Source organism: Aulostomus chinensis, chromosome 7, assembly GCF_037954235.1.
Source record: "Aulostomus chinensis isolate RoL2024-O1b breed Wild chromosome 7, RoL_Achi_v1.0, whole genome shotgun sequence".
NCBI lineage: Eukaryota > Metazoa > Chordata > Actinopteri > Syngnathiformes > Aulostomidae > Aulostomus > Aulostomus chinensis.
The window spans coordinates 300,305-323,150 of record NC_141326.1 but is presented as its reverse complement, the minus strand read 5'-3'; the positions used below and the strand labels follow the sequence as shown (position 1 = coordinate 323,150).

General features: G+C 45.9%; 1 protein-coding gene across 1 annotated transcript in view; it reads left to right on the top strand.

Moving 5' to 3' along the window:
• The window catches only part of ano1b (anoctamin 1, calcium activated chloride channel b), a 113,417-nt gene that overhangs the window by 18,229 nt on the left and 72,342 nt on the right, over positions 1 to 22,846 (top strand). Inside the window, exons 2-4 of the mRNA XM_086207978.1 lie at positions 10,098 to 10,478; positions 13,523 to 13,621; positions 14,988 to 15,139. Of these exons, the coding sequence (XP_086064104.1) occupies positions 10,098 to 10,478; positions 13,523 to 13,621; positions 14,988 to 15,139 (632 nt within the window). The remainder of the gene's footprint in view (positions 1 to 10,097; positions 10,479 to 13,522; positions 13,622 to 14,987; positions 15,140 to 22,846) is intronic.

The following is a 22,846-nucleotide window of genomic DNA, read 5'->3' as shown; positions in this document are numbered from 1 at the left end:
ATGCTCATATTGGGCGCTCATTGACAGCAAGAACAGTCCAGGACCAGGTTTTGAATGGTGTGGATGTGAAAACCGGCTCCAGGCCGTCTGGCCCGGCTGCCTCATGGGTTTAGGGGGGCTGGGACACTGGTTAGTGGGTGTTTGTAGTGTTTTAGTGCTGCTAATGTGTTGCTCTGCTGAGCAAACATAATAGGGTCTTCGCCTGAAGTACCTTCTGGCTCAGGCCCTAAAAAGTAAAATGAAAGGTTGTGTATTCTGTGAAGGCAGTTTTATTTTGTAGCGCATGTAATGTTTTATTTTGGTGAAGACCCAAGGAAGTGAGGAATGCGCTGATGACGTTGCAGGGTGTTCCTAACAGAGGAACTTTGACGACACAGGGTATTCCCTGAGCAGGGAACAGGGAGCAGGGAGCACGGTGCTGATCGGAACGCAGCCCTTGTGTCTCACCTGTGTATGACCACACCACCTGTCTCTTGTTTCCTCATGTATTTAACCTCTGTGTTTTCCCATTGTCTCTTGCTGGGTCATTGTGATTTCCATTGCCATCTTTGTCAGTGTCATGGTCCCTCATGTTGTGTTACCTGCTCCTCCATGTTTTACTGTAAGTCCTTGGTTGTCAGTTTTGAGTAGGCTTTTGTTTTTGTTGGTCCTTTGAATTCATCCAGGACTTAGGCCTTTTGACCCTCTTTGTTGGTACATAGTTTTTCCCTTCTTTTTATTTGACGTAGCCATTTAGGCAATACCCCCCCCCCCCCCAAAAAAAAACAACCAAAACCCAACTTACTGCATGAATCATATAGCTAATCAGAAGCAGAAGGGGATGTATGTCCGCCCAGACTACAGGTAGGATGTGATCATGTGACCTGGAAGTAAGTGACAGCCAGGATGGGAGCTGCTGGAACACTCCAGAACTCTCAGGAAGGATCTCCAGCTTCTCGTTAGCTCCTCTGGGATAGATACACCGGACTGTCTTCCTGCCAGGAGGGGAGACGATACCTTCCTACAATTCTTTGTTGCAGCAGTAAGGAATGCTGCTCCATCTCATCTAAAGCTGCTGTGGAATAGAAATGAGGCCCCCCACCCCCACACACAGCATATATTTCGCTGACATGTACACTGTTAGTGCAGGAAATAGCTAGAAGTGGTCTAGGGCAATGGAAAACCAGGTTCGGCTATGGAGAACACAGAATGATGTACAATAACATCAAGAAAGACATGGAGGCAGACAGTTTTGAATAGGTACCATGTATTATAGAAAAATAAGAAATTATGTCAATATAACAAGATAAATATGGCCACATAATATACTTTTGTCAAGTACTCAAAACAAAAAAGAAAAATGGCTTACTGTGTGTTCACACCAAACGCGCAGTCATGTGAACAGTTTCCATACAAAGTCTATGCAAACATGTGAATGATGCAAATTTTCAGTCGGGCGGCGGGAATGAGATGAATGACGCAAATTCGTGTTGCGAAATTTCACCAGTCGCGCAAGTTGAAAATATTCAACTTTAGCAAAAAAATTTGCGTTACGACAGCCAATCAGCGTTGAGGATGTCCCGACGTCACGGCTGACTGAAATAAGATTGAGGACAAGTTGATTGTGGCTATGTGTGTGAATCCTGGTGCGATATGACACTACGTGTCAAAATTACAAGAACCAGCTGAATAAATTGGTGTCCATTTGTGAAATTATGTCACCGATCCCAGCTAGCAGGTCGTTAAAGTGGCCAGTCGTCATCTGAAAACACCGCTGGATGTGGCAGTTATCCACCGCAGCCCCCGGAGGAGCTGGTGAATTTGACTGAGCGGTGAATTTCACCAAGCTGTGCTTGTTCTAGATCAGTGGTCCCTAAACTACGGCCCGTGGGCCAGATACGGCCCGCCTCCACATTTGGCCGGGCACCCTGAACAATACCAGAGACGCATTTTGATTTTTCTTCCATGTGTATTTGATAATAAAATTGATAACTAGCTATGAACTATTTTCATTATTGACTATTAAGGTGTGTTCACTAGGGCTGCAACGATTAGTCGACTTTGTCAACAAAAATCGATAATAGCAATATTCGACAATGAATTCCATCGTCCACTGTTGTCGCCAGACGCGTTTTTCCAACAGAGTGAGGCATCTCTCTTGATTATCATCTCTGCCGAGAGTCGCTCATGCGCAGTAGCGTCTCTGTCTCTGAGCGGTAACATACAGAAATGGCGGCGTCAACATCAGGTACGCGCACCAAAACTTCTCAAGTTTGGGAGCATTTTAGCCTGGATACGGTGAATAAAAAAGACTACTAGCGAAGGTTGCTAAGCAGACCTTTGTGTCATGGTGGTGATGCAGGAACATTTAAAGAGAAAGCATGTCGGGCAGTTGAACGAAACGGAGTCTGACTTGCCTCGGTGAGATTCAAGGAACATTCAAGCAGTACGGTTTTTAGGACACACACTGTACATTTTATAAGCGTATTTTCGCTATAAAAGCGAACTCTAGCGTTATGAGACTGTGCCTGACAAACGTGTTTTAAATTAATGAATTCAATAAAAGATGTATTTTCATTGTACCATCTTTCTTGTTTATTATCATTTGCCACATAATTAAAATCAACTTCATGCTAAATTTAAGAAAGTCGACTAATCGTTTCAATAGTTGGTGACTAGTCGACTATTAAAATAGTCGTTAGTTGCAGCCCGAATGTTCACACCAAATGCAACGCGAATTTTCACGTCACTTTATTCATGCAAATTTGATCGCTGGATCAATATGTTTATATTCGCAAATAAATGATGCGAAAATTCGCATTGCCATTTGGTGTGAACACAGTCAGTTAGTCACTATTTCATACACGCATAGAACGTGACATTCTTGTCCACCCTTCTGCAGTCTGTGCCCCTATCTGGCAACCCCCAGAAAAAACCCTAGACCCGAACCCAGAGAGGGTTATTAGGTAGTGTCATTATAGATTTCCTGACTTTTTTTCTGTGAAGAACCCAGAGAGGGTTATTTGGTAGTGTGGCTTTCTGGAAAACAATGCATTTTTACATTTAGGCAACCCCATGATTGTCACACTTTTTCTGTTACAAACTGACCCCGGCCCCCCATCAGAGAAGGGGAAAGTTATGTGGCCCTCACAGAAAAAAGTTTGGGGAGCCCTGCTCTAGATGATGTTAACCCAGATACGACGGCGTTTAGTTTTCCGACGTATTTCAGCCTTCCACGGCAGGTACAACGCAACAGTTCTTTGAATATTCATGGTGAAATGGCAGAAACGTTGCTGGAAATACTCGCTACTTGGGCAGGAGAGTGAATTCACGTATTCACGCAAATGGACACTAAAATGATCCGGGGGTCACATTCGTGCGAATAACGCGATGCGAAATTCGCGTTTGGTGTGAACACACAGTTAGAGTAGTTAACTTAGTTTAAATAGTTTGGTGCACCATTATAATGAAATTCTAGCCACACTTTTTTCAAGTCAAGCATGAAATCAAAATCAATTTGATGTAATCAAAAAACCTCCCGCAAAATACAAAACAATCATGTGTGGACCCCACTCAGTCAGGTGGTAAAGAGAGTTCCTTTGGTTTCAGCACGAGTCAATTCAGGTCATAGTCTGTGAGTCAATTGTCAATGATGCTGGGCCAAGGGTGTTGTGTGTGTGTGTGTGAGTGAATGGGACAAAGGAGATGAATGGGGGGGGGGTGTGCTGCAGTGTCCTACCGCTGTGGCAGACACATGATGATTACTGTAGCAGTTGGATTCCTGGTTCCTCCACGTGGATCAACTGGGCTTGGGATAGCTCACCATCACTGATCAGTTCAACAGAAACCCAGCCTGGTCAAACATAAGGCCAGAGCTCTTAACTACTGCAGCATGTCTGGCAACCACTGTATCAGCTGATTGCAAACATGCTTCATGCTACGTCAATGCAACATTAACAACCACACTCGTTGAGCACTGTGGCTAACAGTACATGCGAAAATAAAAACAATATTTAAAGTACCAAGTGCTAAAGTACAGTACATAATATTAACAAATAGCAAAAAGGCTAAACAACTCACGAATTTAAGCAGTCAGTATGCAACAGGTTTCAGACCTCGACAATCAAGTATTCACAGCTTTCCAACTTCAACAACTGCCTCGACAGCCAGCGGACATCTGGAGTCGATAACCAAAGTGACTGTTCACGGACATATAAAACCATAAATTGTGACAAATGCTCGCAACTTTTTACTAACCTGCAGCCACTCCGCTCTGTGCATCAACCCCCATTCATCTAACGATGAGAGCGTCTGCTTCCTGTAAATAGCGGAGGGGCTCGGCTGATTGGCTGCGCGCTAGTCACATGATCACATCTGAACTGCTTGCTGAGTGTTTTATGTTAGTTATTTGGTCTTTTATCACCTGGGTCACACACACACACACACACACACACACACACACACACACACACACACACCTCATTTATTCCATCTGGATCTCTTCTTTCCTCAGGACAATCAGTGATATAGAGTGCAACGAGTCTGGCAGTGACACTGAACCAGCAGTCAGGATCTGCTCCACATCACCAGTCAGTGGCAGCAGAAGCCCAGTCTGAGCTGTTCTGGTGAGAGTTGGTTTGGTCTGCTGATCAAAGACATCTAAAGCTCAATCTGATACTTTAAAAATGATTTTGAAATTGATAATGTAGCAACTTCCGATCAATTCCTATTCGTGTATTGAAACCAGTTCTGGAAAAAACACTCTTCCATGTCAAGCCAGAGCTATTTTCAGTTTAAACCCCACCTATTTTAAAATTAGTTAAATACTGCTCGGGAATACCACTTACTAGGGATACAGATACAGATAATGGTGTAGACACTCATTCCCACTGCAGATGTTTCTGCTCTCCCCATGTGGCTGTACTCAGTCTCATCAGCCCGCTGATACATCCAACCAGTGCACAGCCATGGCAGATCTCTGTGCAACAGAGGACGAGGAGCCTGGAGAGAAGACATCCTCTGCAAAGCTGTTCCTTACCTCTCTGTTTAAGCACAGTGAGTTTCTGGCACAACTTCAGCAACCATAATGAAAGAAACCTGGAGGATGTGATGAAGCTCCAGCAACATGGGGATGAAATCCAGCAACTGTATTAGACTGATGTGTTTCAGCTTGTGGCTTCATCAGGGTCAAGAAACCCAGTACAGTTGCGTCTACATAGAGAGGTATTCAGTTAAGAGGGTTAAAATACATAGATTCAACCAATCATTAACATCCACATATTGTCATGTCTCCCCATCTGTGTTGTGTTTTATTGTTTCCCTCATGTTTCATGTCTTCCTGTTTTATTTTGTTATCCCACCCCTGTCTCTGTTCCAGGTTCCTGTCTGCCCCCTCCCCATCTGTGTGCACCTGATCCCTGATTGTGTTTCCTGCACCTGTGGCTCACCACTCCCCATCAGCACAGCTTATATTCCCCCTTGTGCCTTGTCTGGTCGCCAGTTCGTTGATGCATTGTACTCACGTTCCAGCACTCTTACTCTAGCCTTAGACACAGTCTTGTCGTTATTGAACCTTGCTCATTTTTTTGGACCACGTCTTTTGCCTCTCGCTTTTTTGATACCTCTGCCTGTGTTTATTGATCTCCCATGTACTGACCTCTGCCTGTAATAAACCCCGCTTGTCTGATCCCACCAATCTGTGTCCAGCATATGAGTCCTACTCATCCTTTACTATGTTCATGATACATATATGGCTGCCAATAGATCACATGTAAAGGTGTTGGACCATATTTGGTCCTGAATTGGGAAGTAGCAACCAGAAAGGGATCGTACAACATAACGTCTGTTACATGGATATTTCATCAATACACCACATTTTTGATTTTCCACCCATCCATCCAGTTTCTTCCACTTATTCTGTTAAGGTTGGAGACTCACCCAGAAAGACCCTGTGCTCCAGCTGGAGCTCCACCCACAACCTTCTTGCTGGGAGGCCACAGTGCTGACCACTGCACCACTGTGCTTCCTGAAATAAAATCTCTAATATTAATGATGTAGCTACTGAGGGGTTGATTAAATTTGTACATTTTTAGTGTAGTTATGTAGCTTCCACACTTATATGGCTTTGGAAGGGAAAGTTCGCTGTCCCGGACTTCAGGCTGGACCCATGCTGCTTCTTGTCCATTATTCCTCTTTAAAAAGGGAAACAGTGGAGGATCATAAAAGTGTTAAGAGATGGTCTCTCTGAGAATTTGCCAGTGTTTTAGAATGATAATTTTATAGTCCTAGTTTTGTGGTAAATGTAGTGTAGTTTAGGTTCGAGAGATTTGGCTACTTGCAGGAATTTTTCCCTGCTCTTTGCATCCGCCTTTTTTGTGGATTTATGATCCAAACTTCTGGATATTTGGTCTGTGGGTCAACAGAGGCAGCTGACTGGATTCAGCGGGCCAAGCGCTGTGCGGTTGTGGCAGTCATTGCAACAAAAACCTGGACGTGGGAGGAGTTTGAGGAGGCCATGGAGGATGACTATTGATTGGCTCAGAAGAGGTTCTGGCAAACTGTCCATTGATAGTAGATCACTGCAGGGTGGAAGGAATACTTTGAGGAACTCCCCAATTTGTCGTCGTCCTCCTCCTCTGCTTATCCGGTTGGTCTGAGTCGCAGGGGCAGCAGCCTCAGCAAGGAAGCCCAGACTGTTCTCTCCCCAGCCACTTCCACGAGCTCTTCAGGGGGAATCCTGAGGCATTTCCTGGCCAGCCAAGAGATATAATCCCTCCAGTGTGTCCTGCATTGGCCTGAGGCCTCCTCCCGGTTGGGCATGCCTGGAAGGGAGGTCTTCCGGGAGGCGTCCTCACCAGATGCCTGAACCACCTCCACTGACTCCTCTACATGGAGGAGCAGCAGCTCTACTCTGAGTCCCTCCTGAAGGACTGAGCTTCTCACCCTGTCTCTAAGGGAAATCCCAGCCTCCCTGAGGAGGAAACTCATTTTGGCCGCTTGTATTCAGGATCTTGTTCTTTCGGTCATTACCCAGAGCTCATGACCACAGGTGAGGGTTGGAACGTAGATTGACTGGTTAAAAGAGAGCTTTGCCTTTCGGCTAAGCCCCCTCTTCACCACAACGGACTGGTTTAGCACCCGCATCACTGCGGATGCCGCCCTAATCTGCCTGTCAATCTCCTGCTCCATCCTACCCTCACTCGTGAACAAGACCCTGAGATACTTAAACTCTTCCACTTGAGGCAGGACCTCCCCCCCCCGACCTGAAGTGGGCAAACCATTCTTTTCCAGCTGAGGACTGTGGCCTCAGACTTGGAGGTGCTGATTCTCATCCCAGGCTGCAAACTTTCCCAGCAAGAGCTGGAGGTCGTGGCCTGATGGAGCTAAGAGGACCACATCATCTGCGAAAAGCAGAGACGACATTCTCCCGCCACCAAATTCGACCCCCTCCACCACCCAGCTGCGACGAGAAATTCTGTCCGTTAAGGTTATGAACAGAACCGGTGACAAAGGGCAGCCTTTGCGGAGTCCGGCCCTCACTGGGAACAAGTCCGACTTACTGCCGGCAACGTGGACCAGACTCTCACTCCTCCTGTAGAAAGACTGAACAGCCCTTTGTAAGGGGCCATCCACCTCATACTCCGGGATTACCCCCACAGGGTGCTCCTAGGAACACGGTCATAAGCCCTCTCCAGATCCACAAAACACATGTGGAGTGGTTGGGCAAACTCCCATTACTTAATGATAGGGACCACCACCTCGGTCTGTCACTCCAAAGGCAGACTCCAGCCAGGTTCTGGATGTTGTAGGGCTGTCTCGGTTGATACGTGTCTGCAACATTGTGTGGACATCAGGGTTGGTGCCTTTGGAGTGGCAGACCGGGTGGTGGTCCCCAACTTTCAGAAAGGGGACCAGAGAGTGTGTTCCAACTATCGAGGATCACACTTCTCAGCCTCCCCAGAAAGGTCTACGCCAGGATACTAGAGAGGGGGGTCAGGGTCCAACCTCAGATTGAGGAGGAGCAATGTGGCTTTCATCCAATGTGGAACCATGGATCAGCTCTTCACCCTCACTAGGGTGCTGGAAGGGGCAGTGGAGTTTGCCCAACCAGTCCACATGTGCTTTGTGGATTTGGAGAGGGCTTATGACTGTGTCTTCCTTGCTGAGGCTGCTGCTCCCATGACCCGGGCCTGGAGAAGCGGAAGACAATGATGATGAGGACAATGATGACAATGACGACGATGACTTCTGGATATTTCTCTCTCTGAATTTTGATAATGTCTCTAATTTGATTATATGCAGTTTGTTGGCCTGGTCCATGTTCCCATCCTCACCTCTGGTCCTGGTTTGCCTGAAGCCAGCGATGGTCTTCATGGAGCTCCACACCTCCACAACCTCCTCCTGTACCACTCCTTGACTTCTCTGGTCTTCACCTTCAGATCCCCCTGTTTTCTCTCAGCTTCTCCTCTTCTTGTCCTGGAAAAGGAAGGTGTGGAGGAGGTAGACTTAGAATAGGTAGAGGTGGAGGAGGTAGATGTGGAGGAGGCAAATGTGGAGCAGGTCGGCCTGGAGAAGATAGCGGTGGAGGAAGTAGATGTGGAGGAGGGAAACGTATGGGAGTTTGATATGGAGGAGGTAGGCATGGAGGATCAAGGCCTGGAGGAGGTAGGCGTGGAGGAGGTAGTCATGGAAGAGGTAGACGTGGAGGAGTATTACATGGAGGACGTCGATATGGAAGAGGTTGGCAATGCGGGGGTAGACATGGAGGAGTTAAACTTGGAGGAGGTAGGCCTGGAGGAGATAGATGTGGAAGAGGTAGATGTTGAGGAGGTAGAATGGGAGGAAATGGAGGTGGATAAGGTAGCCTGGAGGAGGTAGACATGGCGGAGGTAGGTGTGGAACAGGAAGGCCAGGAGGAGGTAAGCATGGAAGAGGTAGGTCTGGAGGAGGAAGGCCCAGAGGAATCAGGCCTGGAAGAGGTAGGTTGGGGGGAGGACATTAACCTCCTTTGTTCCCTGCCTCTCCTGATTTGACGATTTGTCCCTGTTGGGACCCTGGAGTCCACACAGAAGTTGATAAAGTCCATGTTGGACTCTGTTAATGTCCATCAACTCCAAACCTCCCTGCAGTCTCAATTGAGCCACCTCCCACCACCTGATTAGTCCATGCCATTGCAGGTCCTGGGGTGACTTGCCCTGGGAGGGACAGGACAGGAGCTGGTCAGCCTCCTGCAGGTCCAGGCTTCTATTTCCTCTGGTAGGGTTGCTGACATCTTGTGCAGTAGGAGCGGTGTGATGGCCACGGTGACATGGATGAAGTTTCCTGAGGGAGCAATGGAGGACTGGTGTGCGGAGACAGGCTGCAGGAGGGTGGATGACGGAGTTGAGGGACGGCTATAAACAGACACCATGATGGTGTGGGGAACCTGTCAAGGCAAATCACATGACGAGTCTGAGTCCTACAGTGAACAGGTCCATGTGGGCAGTTAACCTGGTCTGTGACAGTGGTGAGAGGGATTACTCCAGTGGCTGGCGCCGAGCATGGTGAACCCCCCTTCTCTTCTGCTCACCACTCTCAGCCTTCTGTCCCTCTGTCCCTTCTTCTTTCCCTTCCTCTACCCTCCCTCCATCCGTCCCTCTACCCTTACTCTCTCCCTTCCTCTGTCCCTCCCTGTACCCTCCCTATCTCCGTCCCTCTGCCCTCTGTCCCTCCCCCAAATCCCTCTGTCAGCGCTGCCTGTCTGAGGCTCCCGCAGTGACATCATCATTCTCTGTGGCATAAATTAAGACAGAGTATTATATACTACCATAGTATGGAGTAGCCGTATATACTACATTGCTAAACTAGCTTTTATTACACATTGAACTGTTGTGTGATTGAGACAGTGAATGCAGCAGACCAGAGCACCTGATGTCATTCTTGCTCCATCTACTTGTAGTTGCTGTCATCTGTCTGCTGCCAGCTGTTCATGGTGATAAAAATGTAGAATGCCATGTCATAACTTAATGGGGAAAAAAAATGGCTCGGAATTCTGCAGTTAATCAGCTCAACAAAACCAGCCAGTCTCAACTGTGTCATATCCTCAACTTTTACTGTCTGCTCCTGTGTGTGTTTTACAGCTGCTGAAGGCACTGACTCCAGAGGAAAACACCTGCAGCCAGCGTGGCATATACTTCCAGGATGGCCAGCGGCATGTGGACTACGTCCTGACCTACCCTGTCAAGAAGCCCATCGGGAGCCGAACCAGTCGGCAGCCATCGCACCTGCTTACTGAAAATGTCCTTGCCCGCAGCCTCCGACGAGGCCCCCACAACCGACACTCTCGAGCAGAAAGGGTGCAAGACTTGTCTTCATCCCCTCCACCATCACCTGGAACCCCGGTGGAGGTGGGCTGCCAGGGCGAGACCCTCAACACCCCGGAGGATCATAAATCTTTCAGGAGGGAGGAGTTTGAGGGCAAACTCAGAGACATGGGGCTGGAGCTGGAGAGGGATGAGGACGTGAGTCAACATCTCACACACACACACACACACACACACACACACACACACACACACACACACACACACAGGGACAAACAAGAGGGGGAGACCCTCCTTATCAACCAGGTCCTGTAACTGCACTGACTAGTTGCTGAGCACGCACAAGCGCGCGCACATGTGTGTGTTCTTGTACTTGCTACATATTGAGGACTAGAATATGTATTTAACCAACAGAATGAGGACATTTTTGGAACGTGAGGACATTTTAGCAGGTTTTCACATCTTAAAAGGACCGTTTGAAGGTCAAGACTTGGTTTTAGGGTCGGGGTTAGAGTCAGGGTCAGGCAGTCAGTTGAGATGGTTACATCTCACAAAGATATAAGTACAAGGCTGTGTGTGTGTCAGTATGTGTGTGTGTGTGTGTGTTAACTAGTAGGCAAAACCTGTAGGCAACCCATCCAACCTGTCGTTAAAAAAACACGCATTAGGCAGACAGCAACAGACCAGTGTTCTGGCAGCTTTCGGCAAGTCTCAGCAACTCCCTCCTTTTGAAGACCATCTTGCTCTGCATGCCACTGAAATATTTAGAGGGGAGCGAAGTCCATGAGGGTATAGATTGTGTGCTTCTACCCAACTCTCTGCGCAGACCTGCTCCAAATATCCCACCCTTCCCCCCATTCCACTCCAACCCCCCCCCCCCCCCCACACACACACACTAAGTCCTGCAGCAATGGGGGAGGCCCATAGATACAGATCAGGATACAACTGGAAGTATTTAGCCAAAACCTGCACGTAGGTGGCGTGAGGATGATGGTCGCTGAGGCGTAGGTTGGAAAAGAAACAACTGGGCACACCTTCACCATTGATGGCCATCCCCTTGCCATTGTCCCACACTTTACCCACCTCGGCAGCATTCTTTCCTCCTCCTGCAGCATTGATGATGACATCCACGTCAGCATCAGTCTGGCCTCCACTGAATTTGCCAGGCTCAGCTCCGGGGTCTTCCAGAAAAGGTACCTCACCACCTCCACCACAGCAGCCGTGTACAGGGCTGTTTGCATTTCCACATTCCTGTCTGGCTTGGAAGCCTGGACCCCCTACCAGCGGTACATAAAGACCCAAGAGGAGTTCCATATCCATTGCCTGCAAAGGATCCTGGGAGTGTCCTGGGAAGACAGGTTGCACTACAACGACATCTATGACTGGACCAATGCACCTTTCATCACTGTTCTCCTTGGACACAAACACCTCGGGCATTGATCTGAATGCCTGCCCACCGCCTCCCCAGGTAAATCCTCTACTGCCAGCTTCTGGTTGGTCTGAGATCTGCCAGGGGGCCAAAGGAGCCCTTCAAGGACCACCTTAAAACTCTCCTGAAGAAGTGTTGCATCATACCCACAGCACTGGAGTCCCTGGCTGCTGAACGCCAAACCTGGAGTTCTGCACGCCACCAGGGAATCACTCACCTTCAGCAGGAGGCTACACAGTGAAGGACACAGCAACGTGCACAGAGGCATCAGCGTGCAGCAGCACCCAAGCCCTCCAGTGCCACCTTCTCCTGTCTCTCATTTGGCAAGATTTGCCGATCTTGCATTGGCCTTCATAGCCACATGGCTATGCACCACTGCAATACACCACGGTAGACTGTCCATCCTTCACAATTTGGAGCAACATCATCATCAAACTCAATGGACTGCTCTAACGTGTGAATTTGTAAGTGTGTGTGTTAGGGTAAATGTGTGTGTGAGTGTGCATACTTGTGTGTGTGTACCTGTGTATGAGTGTGTGACTATGTGTGTGTTAATGTGTGTGAGAGTATTTGTGAGTGTGTGTGTGTTTATCAGTCCTTCCTGAAAAATGTTAAGTTTTTTGTGATTGTTGCAGGTAAAAAATCCTTGATTATGTTCCATGTTTTCTTAAAAAATGCGATGGAATATGTGGGCTATTTATGCAATTTTATGCAAAGAAAATGCGAGAACTTGCAAAAATTGCAATTTGATGAATAAGAAAAAAAAGTGCGTTCCCCAACACTCTGTTCTCACCCGGTTACGACCTTAAAGTAAAGAGTCAATTCTAATGACCTCCTGTGATCAGCAAGCGTACTGCATCACAGGAAGAGCTGGGAATCATTAATTGCCCATCTTGTTTTATTTCAGACCTCAATAAACACACGGGTCAAACTTACAAAACCTTGATAAGTCAAACAAGTTCCAAGTTTATTTTTGTTGGCAAATGAGATGGATTTCATCACGTCTTCTTTGCGGGATTGGCAGCTTTCTGATGACGTCACTTCATGACATTCCCAAGGCAACAGGAGGAAAATGACTGTTATGTTTGAAGTAAATGCAACATTTTTCGACTTTCTGCAAAGATATTTGAGACTTTTTTGCAATGAGAATGTGGGGATTATGAAATCATGCAGGCCCCACATATTTTGGGGTGAAAGTGCGGCATATTCAAAACAATGTGGCTACCGCATAATCACACAGACGTTGGCGGATTATGTGGTAAATTATGTGATTGCATAATCGCGTTTCCTGGAGGGACTGGTGTGTGTGTGTGTGTACAGAGCAGTAAACTGATACATACTATGTCCAAATACCAGTGTATAAATAGAGTAGTTGCTCTCATCACTGACATCACAGAAGCGCCTGAGTAAATGTGTCCAGTCTCATCTGCAGTCCTCAAGGGCACCTGGTTCACATCTACACCATGAGGTACACACAGACTACTTTTACTTGTATTCTTCATTCAAAATACATTCCTGGTTTCTCCCTGTGTATCACTTTAACATCAGCGTGGACATCTACCTGTCAACCGTCTTTACCTTCCTCAGCCACGACTGAACAGATGTGATATTGAAAATCAGAGATTAATGAAACAGGGTTTGCCTTCACTCACCTTCCCCACTGCCATGAGTTGAGTGGTATGAATGATCTAAACCTTCAGGAGCCAAATTAAATTTTCTCCCAGAGTTGTTATTTTACTCTACACCAAACACATCAGACACACGAGGTTGCAGCACTTCAGTGACAACCATCTCTCTCTGTTGAATGTCTCAGGCCAAGATTCCAGGTGTGGGTTTCGTGAAGATTCATGCTCCTTGGAACGTCCTCTGCCGAGAAGCCGAGTTCATGAAGCTGAAGATGCCAACCAAGAGGGTGAGAATGATTGTTTCCTTCATCCTCTCTTGTCTCAGTTGTGTGTCTAAACTCTGTCTGTGTGTACCTTGGTGCTGCATCTCACCACACTGCCAGAACAACTGGATTTCCAGCTAATGGTCATGAACTTCCTCCTCTCAGTGATGAGGAGGTGAACTCCTATTGTTTCATTGTAGGCAAAAAGATGAAAAATGATTGCAGTGCTGGTTTGCCACCTGCACAGTAAATCCTCTTCAGTTTGTAGTAAGAGAAAAAAAGACTAACCTTTTGTGGTTGCAGCATGAAACCTCAATATTATGGGATGTCTGTGCCTGACAGGGAGGAGAAGAAGAGAAAGATTTCTGTGAGCTCTTTTCCACCTTTGCCCCTTTTACGTGCACTCGTCTACAAATGTAATTTTTGATTTGATCGACTTGAATTGAGGTGGAGTGTTCCGGCTGGTCTGGGAGCTCCAGCTCCATTGCCGTCTCTTCCTGGGGCATTCAGGCTGAACACAACCAGAATCACCTTCTCCTCCACCACCAGTGTTGGGATCTATGATTCCCTAATGGTTCCATGATGTTACAGTGTGCTGAAACCAAGTGAAATATTTTTCTGCTCCCGCACCCTGCAGCAAACAAAATGGACAGGGTTCAAGGCACATGGCAGCATGCGTTTCGCATGTGTAGGGTCTGACAGCATATGTAGTTGTGAAAGTGCCACAGTTTATTTCCAGGGTAGTCCGTGCTACAGAAAGACAGACTTCCGAGGAGACTCCCTGGAACCACCAGAGCGAAACCCTCACCTCGCCCGACGATAAACTGATCGGTCAAGTTTGACCAGTTTTAGCCATCACTGGTGACTTCTTCGCTTGTTTCTGTGCTTGAGTGATAAATGAGGCCCATTGTGTTAAATTGTTTTGCGACCTATAGGATATACATTAGGTGGCACGGTGGAGCAGTGGTCCTCACTGTGGCCCCCAGCAAGAAGGTTGTGGGTGGAGCCCCGGCTGCAGCACGGGTCTTTCTGGGTGAGTCTCCATGTTCTCCCCGTTCCTGCTGGGTTCTCTCTGGTACTCCAGCTTCCTCCACAGTCCAAAGACATCAAGAGGGACCAGGTTAATCCAGACTCAAAATTGACCGTAGGCGTGGCTGGGAGAGCCAATGGTTGGTCTCTATGTGTTGGCCCTGCCATGGACTGGTGACCCGTCCAGGGGGAAGGCTGCTGGGATAGGCTCCACCCCCACCACCCTGAACAGGAGAAGAGGGAGAAGATGGAGGGAGGGATGGAGGGAGGATATACATTACCATTGATAAGTCTGTGTGTGTGTGTGTGTGTGTGTGTGTGTGTGTGTGTGTGTGTGTGTGGGCACTTTTGGGATTTCTAGGTGTATGAAGTCAAGCAATCAGGTGGTCTTATGGAGAAGATCAGCTCACTTGTCAATAAAGTTGTGGAGCCTCTACATCCTCATGTTGAAGAACACCAACCTAAGAACATCAAACACCTGTCACACACGTTTTCCAGGGAAAAACAACACCTGTAAGTGCATCTATTACACTTTCACACACAAAATCTTTGCCTGCCGATACTTTGCATCAAATCGATTCACACCAGCAGAAATGAGACTTTGTATGTTGCAACACTTGATCACACTGTTGACTAAAGAGGGTGCACAACACAGCTGCGTGTCTTTATGGGAAGTTGTATTCATGGGTATTTCACATTGAGGAGAATCTCGTCCAGTTGCTGTGTCAACTTCTCTTTGGTTGAATGTCATGCTGGAGTTGGAGGGCACTCCCCAGAGATAAATGCTGGCTTGCATGCACATGCGCGCGCGCACACACACACACACACACACACACACACACACACACACACACACACACACACACCAAAGAGTGAACAAATATTCATCTCTGAAGTTCTGCGCTGCACCTTCCACCACCATGATGTACCCTTGATGTTCAGACTCTGTGCTCTCAGCCTCTCAAAGTTGACACTGTCCTTGTAGACTAGCTAGCTAGACTAGCTATTTCCACCGAGGATACATGAGCCTACTGGTCTCCTTCTAAACACAATAAAAGGAAAAAATATTTTCACATAATTTTCAAAAACAAAAAGAAAAATTTAGTGTTGCTGCTCCCTTTCCTCAACTTGATTGTAAGCCTCATTCCATGCCAGAAGAGTCTCCATTCCATCAGGTCCTTTTTTGAGAAGAGAGCTGACCCACTGTTGCCAAGTCAAGGATGTGGTGGTTGGAATGTTGCGAAGGCAGATCTAGTGAGGAGCCATCATTGAGCAGAAGCAGTGCTGGTGAGGGTGGGGTCTTAACTCTGAGCATGTCAGTTAAAGTGAAAGATATCCACTTCCAGAATGTAGCCACACGTTGATCCATCCAGCCATCCATCTACCAATATCTATCTATACACACATAAATCGTAGTAGCAAACCTAAAACGTATCAATTGAAGAGGTGTTTTTTTTTAGATGTGCCGCACAAATTCTTCTCCAGTGTTTCCCAGCACCATTCACAACAAGTCCCTGGCATGCAGCTTGTACTGGTATAAATTTATAAGGTTTGGAAATAAATTTGTAATGTCTAGACTTTATCTGTCGTGTAGGTCCTGAGGCAAACAAATTATGAAGAGGGTACAAAGAGAGTGCTGATCCCCATGGCAACGAGTATACCCTCATGGCTGACCTTGTAAAAGAAGAAAGATGTGGTAGATCATATTTAGTTTGTAAATCATAAGTGGCTTGTAAAACCTTGTCACCAAACAGGTCCTTTAGAACGTCAAGTCCATTATTTTTCCAATGTGGGAATGAGGTATATTACCTGTCAGAAGTGAAAAATTGTTGAAAATTGGTAAGAGGTTGTGCAGTTTAAGATCTTCATGTACATGCTTCAATGCAGTATGGCAAGTTATGAGAAGACATGTAACTTTGGGCCTAAACATAGTTTGGCTTTTCTCTTTACTTTACTTTACTTTCTTTATATTTATACAGCACTTTTCATACAGAAATTGCAACACAAAGTGCTTCACAGAAATAAAAGAAAAACAGGCAACATTAAATACAATATAAAACAATAAATGTTAAGAACCCGGCCTTCCCAGCCCACATGACCACATGCATGCACTCCCCCCCCCTCCCACACACACGCATACACACAACCAAACACTGACTGTCAATAGGAACATGGCAGGTGTAATAAAGATGTTTCTATGGCAGTTCCCAAAGAGGTAGAAAATGATCCAACACTGTATTTAGTTCATCAATGTACTTCTTTAATGTTAGTGACGGATCCGGGATCTCCTGCTCATGCATCCCAGCAGAATCAATGACTTCGCTGCAAGTCACCTTATTTGAACTCTTGAACATCTGGAAGTAGTTAAAGGTGTTTTACAAGGGGGTCTCACAAATCTCCTGAGCACCAGGATTAGTTGGTGCCATTCCGACAACAGGAAGGGACTCATAAATGGTGGAGATAACACAGACACACATTCTAAGAACATTTGTCTTTTAGATCTACGTAAGATTATATCATGTATATGCTTGACTTGTAAGTATACGTGAGTACAAAGTATTATTAAAAGATAATATATAAGACAACAGAAAAATACTTAATATCAGCAGGGCACTGAAAATCCTAGTGAGGAAAGACCACCTATGGGAGCCATCCTCACCGGGAGGTGCCACAGCCCACAACCACAGGGAGCGCCGCCACCGAGACCCCCCGACCCGGACAGACCGGGTACACTCCACATATAATGCAGAGCCCCCCAGCTCTCCGGGCCTGGACGACGCCCTGGACCAGACACACCTCCCAGTGTGGAGGGCCCCCACCAGGACACACTGGAGCTAAAAACTAAAGGACTACAAACTAAAAGACCAAAAGAAGGTTGAATAAGAAAGAACAGAAATTACAATAATATTAAAGTATCATTATGACATAAAATATAAATATATATATATATGTATATATATAAAATCTAAAAGTTTAAGAGCTAATGAAAAAGTAGAATAAAATAATTAAAAGATAAAAATAAAATATAGTGCTAAAATAAAGGATAAAAGAGACTAAATCAGTTAAAAGCTACACTAAAAAGGTGAGTCTTGAGCCTCCTTTTAAAAACATCAACAGTCTCCTGATGTTCTCTGGCAGGCTGTTCCAGAACTTTGGGCCATAACGGCTGAAAGCAGCCTCCCATGGGTTTTAGTTCTGACTCTAGGAACGACTAAAAGGCCGGTGCCAGAGGACCTCAGGGTCCGTGAAGGTTGATATGACAAAAGCAGTTCAGATAAATAAAATGGGCCAAGACCATCAAGAGACTTCAAAACTACTAAAAGAACCTTAAAGTCGATCCTGAAGCACACGGGGATGCAGCGATTTTAAAACCGGTGTCATGAGCTCCCGCCCTCTGGTCCTCGTCAGCACACTTGCTGCAGAATTCTGGAGTCATTGTAGATTATAGATGGTTGTTTTGGGGAGACCAGCGAGCAGCAGGGCATTACAAGAATCTGAACGACTGGAAATAAAAGCATGCATCAGCACCTCCGTGTTGGCCTGAGAGAGGAACGGGCGACTCTGGCTATGTTCTTAAGATGCTAAAAACCTCTCTTAGTTATGTTCTTGACATGTGGAATGAAATTCAGCTCAGAGTCAAAAATGACGCCCAGGTTTTTCACAGATTGTGAAGGTTTAAAATCTTCTAGTTTTGGTAAAAGTTCCTCTCTCTTGCCTTCAGGGCCGATGATTAAAACTTCAGTTTTGTCCTGGTTGAGCTGTAGAAAGTTCTCTGCCATCCATGACCTGATATCGAAAATACAGTTAAAAGGGTCTCAATAGGCTCTGTGTCATCAGGAGACACGGCGATGTACAGCTACGTATCATCAGCGTAACTGTGGAAGCTGATGTCGTGACTCCTGATGACGGCCCCAAGGGGAAGCATGTATAGATTAGAAAGTACTGGACCTAAAATTGACCCTTGGGGCACCCCACACTTAATTTCATGTGTTCTGGAGGAACAGGTATCCATACTTATGTTGTGCACTGAGGAGCGAATTGGTCAAAAATAATGATAATCGATAATTATGGATATAATTATCGATTATTACACAAATTAATAATTAATATAAAATATTAATTATTCAGGGCACCACCCTGATGAGTTCAGGTAAAACTAAACTGCGACCAACCTTGTAACAGTTACCAGTCTCTAACAGAGTTGATCCACTAACAGTCAATATCCTGTGACATTAACTACCTGGGACAGCTCTGATGTTGGAGGAGATCAGAGCACTGCTGTTGCTGAGACACGTGACCACAAGTTGGTACACAAAGACACTACGACTTCTCTCTTATAATAAAATATATTTATTAACACAGTGCATCAATCAATCAGCAACACGTTGTTATAACGGTTATCTAACCAAAAGACACAAGTGATAATATGTGTGAGCGTGCGTGTGTGTGTGTGTGTGTGTGTGTAAACGTGTGAGTGAGAGATTGTGTGTGTATATAGAAGAGAGAGTGAGGACAGGAGGGGGGAGTCTGTTTGCCTAGCAACCAGTTAGCGTCGCAGCGGGGCTAGCAGCTAGGCTGGCAGCTAGGCTAGTTAGCTGAGGCTAGCTAGCTGCTAGTTAGCACCATGGATGTAGAACTTGTGGAATGTTAATAACTAAGCTGAGCACTTAGCGGAAGAGAGAGAGAGAGAGGAAAGGACAAAGGTGAACCCAAAAATGTGTGTGTTTACACACTTGTGCAGTATTAATAACAGGTAACACCTTCTTGAGATGTCACGGCTATTAATAACTAACGTCAATAAATAACATATAATGCTATGTAATTTAAAATCTTTAAAAGAGCTGTCTCGGTACTGTGGTTCGTCCTAAAACCAGACTGATACTTCTCTAAAATATTGTTACTATTTAAGAAATAATTTACTTGGTTAAAAAACAGTTTTTCTAAAATTTTGCTTAAAAATGGTAAGTTGGATACAGGACGGTAGTGATTAAAGGCATCAGGACCCAAGTTGCTCTCTTCAGAAGGGGCTTCACCACCGCCGTTTTAAAGGCAGTGGGGAAGGCACCCGTCTGAAGAGAGCAACTTACAATCCTTAAAATCTGTTCCTCAAAGAATTCATAAAATGTTTTTAAAAGTGATGTGGGAATTGGATCTAAAAGGCAGGTTGTTGGGTGAACTTGGGAGAAAACTCGACCAAGTGTCCTTGCATCGACCAGGGCGAAACTCTCCAGGGTTTCCTCAGGTAAAAGCAGCTGGTCAGGTGTGTTAGAAATCCCATTGTGATGAGTTCAAAGACTGGATCTGATATCATCGACTTCACTTCAAGTGGTCTGCAAAGTCCTCACAGAGGGCGTCTGTGGGGGTCTTAAGAGATTTATTAAAATTGGAGTTTGTTAAAAGATGGATGGTGTAAAAAAGGAATTTCTGATTGTTTTTATGCTCTGTGATGAGTTTTGAAAAATGGGAGGTTCTTTCCTTTTTGACTCTATTGTTGTAATTTTTGAGTTCTTGCTGCAGTATTTCAAAATGAACCGTTAGTTTGGCTCTGCACTCCTGCATCCTCTCTTTGTTTCTGATGTCATTATTTCTCCATGGCGATAAAGGTTTTGTTTTAATGGTTTTTATTAGAGGTGGAGCCACTGAGTCCAGTGCTGTGTTAATGCACTGTTCAAATGGTCCACAATAAAATCACAAGGTGCAGGTAAAATTGCAGCAGCAGTGCTCAGTAAAATCTCAATAAAATTTGCAGCCACTTCGGGGGTGAGGTAGCGTTTCCTCACCGTTCTCACCGGGGCCTCCAGGTGGTTGAAACTGGTGTTGTTAAAATACACACAGTAGTGGTCAGACACAGCCAGGTCGACAACAGAGAACACCCCAGTGGAGAGGCCACAGGTGATGACCAGGTCCAGGTGTGTCCTCCGTTGTGAGTCGGCTGTGTGATGTGCTGTTTAAAATCCATACAGCTTAAGATATTCAAAAATTCTCTGGACACCGAGTCCGAGACTTTGTCCACGTGCAGATTGAAATCACCAGTTGTTAAAATCCTGTTGTAGGTGGAGTGTATGATCGTTATTGTTTCGGAGAATTCACTGATGAAGGAGTTAGCGTGGTGGGGTGTCTATAAACTGTGATACAAAGGACAGGAGGGCTGCTAAAAACAAATGCATTGGTACTCAAATGATGTGTTACTGTTAAAAGAAACCTTGTTTGAGTACAGTGTGTTTTTAACAGTTGAGGCAGTGCCTCCTCCCTTTCAACCCCCCCTTATTGAAAATAAAAAATTAAAATTTGACGGGCAAGCTTGGTGAGAACAACTGGAGCATCAGTGCCAAGCCATGTCTCCGTCAACAGGAGAATGTCTAATTTATTGTCTAAAATCCTGTCATGTACAATAAAAGTTTTATTTAAAAGAGACCGCACGCTCAGCACTGCCAAGTTAATGTTAGTGCTGAATGTGCGGTTGTCATTGTGATGTTGAAAATGGAAGCCGTTTTGACAGGGATTAGATTAACTGAGTTAATGGTCCGTGGAGTAGGTGATTTCTTAACTCTCACTGGTATGTCGTAATAAACTAGATCCTCCAATCTAATTAACACCAAAAGATTCTTCTCAACTGGTCTCCAAGAGACAGAGGAGCTTGGATTGAACCATGGAGAGAGAGAACACAAATGTGGTTTGGGATACCGACATAGACAAGAATATCAGCATACCAAGATTTGCAATGATCCGTGTTCAAAAGAAGTGACGAGGTATACTGACAGATAGGGGTGGGTACAGAACTTCGGTACTTTAATGGCACCAACCGAAATGCCTCGGTACTACCGGGTAGGCTACCGAAAATGTCAGTGTTTTTCGGTGCCAATTTTCGGTACTTGAGAGGTAAAAAGCGAAGCTCTGATAATACTGCCGGTGACGACTCTGGCGACGAGTGGCCAAAGGATCGTAGAGGAAGGCCCCGCATTACTCTCTCTCTGATTGGCTTACCCTGATATCCTAACTGCCAATGAGAGGCAGAGTAGGGCGGTTCATGACGTCACCATCCAATGAACATTATACTTTGCTTCCGGTAACACGTGTTACACGTGTGTGTGTTTTGTTACCTGCATGTGTGTGAGAGAGACGCAAGAAACGGTAAGATAAGAAATGCCCCCACAGTCAAAAGTGTGGCTCCATTTTATTGGAATCGACGCCAATAGAGCGCGATGCAATATCTGCAAAAAGGACGTCGCGGCAAAAGACGACAATACGTCAAATTTATTGAAGCACCTGAACATGCATGGGATACACAGAAGAGCAGAACGTTGGACGGTGTCTGATGTTCCGTAGGGCAGCCTTCCTCATCCCAGCCTTCTAGTCCACTTGTGGTGGATATGCCTCTTTAGAAATCTCTACCGCCGGAGGAATCCTCCTTGGCCGAGAAAACAGTCGACAGGGCGGCCGCCATGTCGGGGATGTCTTCAACAGGTGAGCTAACTTTAAGCTAACACAAGTGATTTGGCGTATCCATTGAGTCGGCCAGCGCTAGCCTGAACTGTTGTTGTTTTTCTCCTTACGCTAGCTGCTGCTGCTGTTCATCCCATTGTGAGGAGAACTTCTTACTAGCTTACTTACACTAATTTTTTAAAATTAAATTGTTCCCGAAAAAAGTACCGAACCGGCAATGAAATCAAGGTACTGGCACCGGTACCGAAAATTTTTGAAAGGCACCCAACCCTACTCTGCACGGTGGAGCAGTGGTAAGCACTGTGGCCTCACAGCAAGAAGGTTCCGGGTTCGAGTCCTGGCTCAGGAGCTGCAGGTGTGCCAGGAGTCCTGTGCTCCCGGAGATCACTCTGCCCCTCGGCACTCGCTCAGCAGGGAGGGGGAAAGAGAGGAGTTAGCAGGGAAACAGGAGATCAGGATCATAACACAGGGGTTTGGGTGAGAGGGTGAATAGTAACGGCGACAGGGGACAACACTGGTGGACCCCCCTTGATAGTGAAAACTGGGTGGAGCCAATGTTGCATGTACAGACCTCATTCAGAGAAAATCCAAAACTAAGAGTCAAATGCTTATATAAAGTGAAGAGAATCGGCCCAAACACTGAACCTTTAGGAACACGATGTTTAACTTGTTTGCATAGAAGATTTATCATCAATGTGTACAAACTGGTACCCACCTGATGAATCCGCTTTAAACCAGTTTAATGTTGCTCCCTGAAAGCCAATGAAGGGTTCAAGT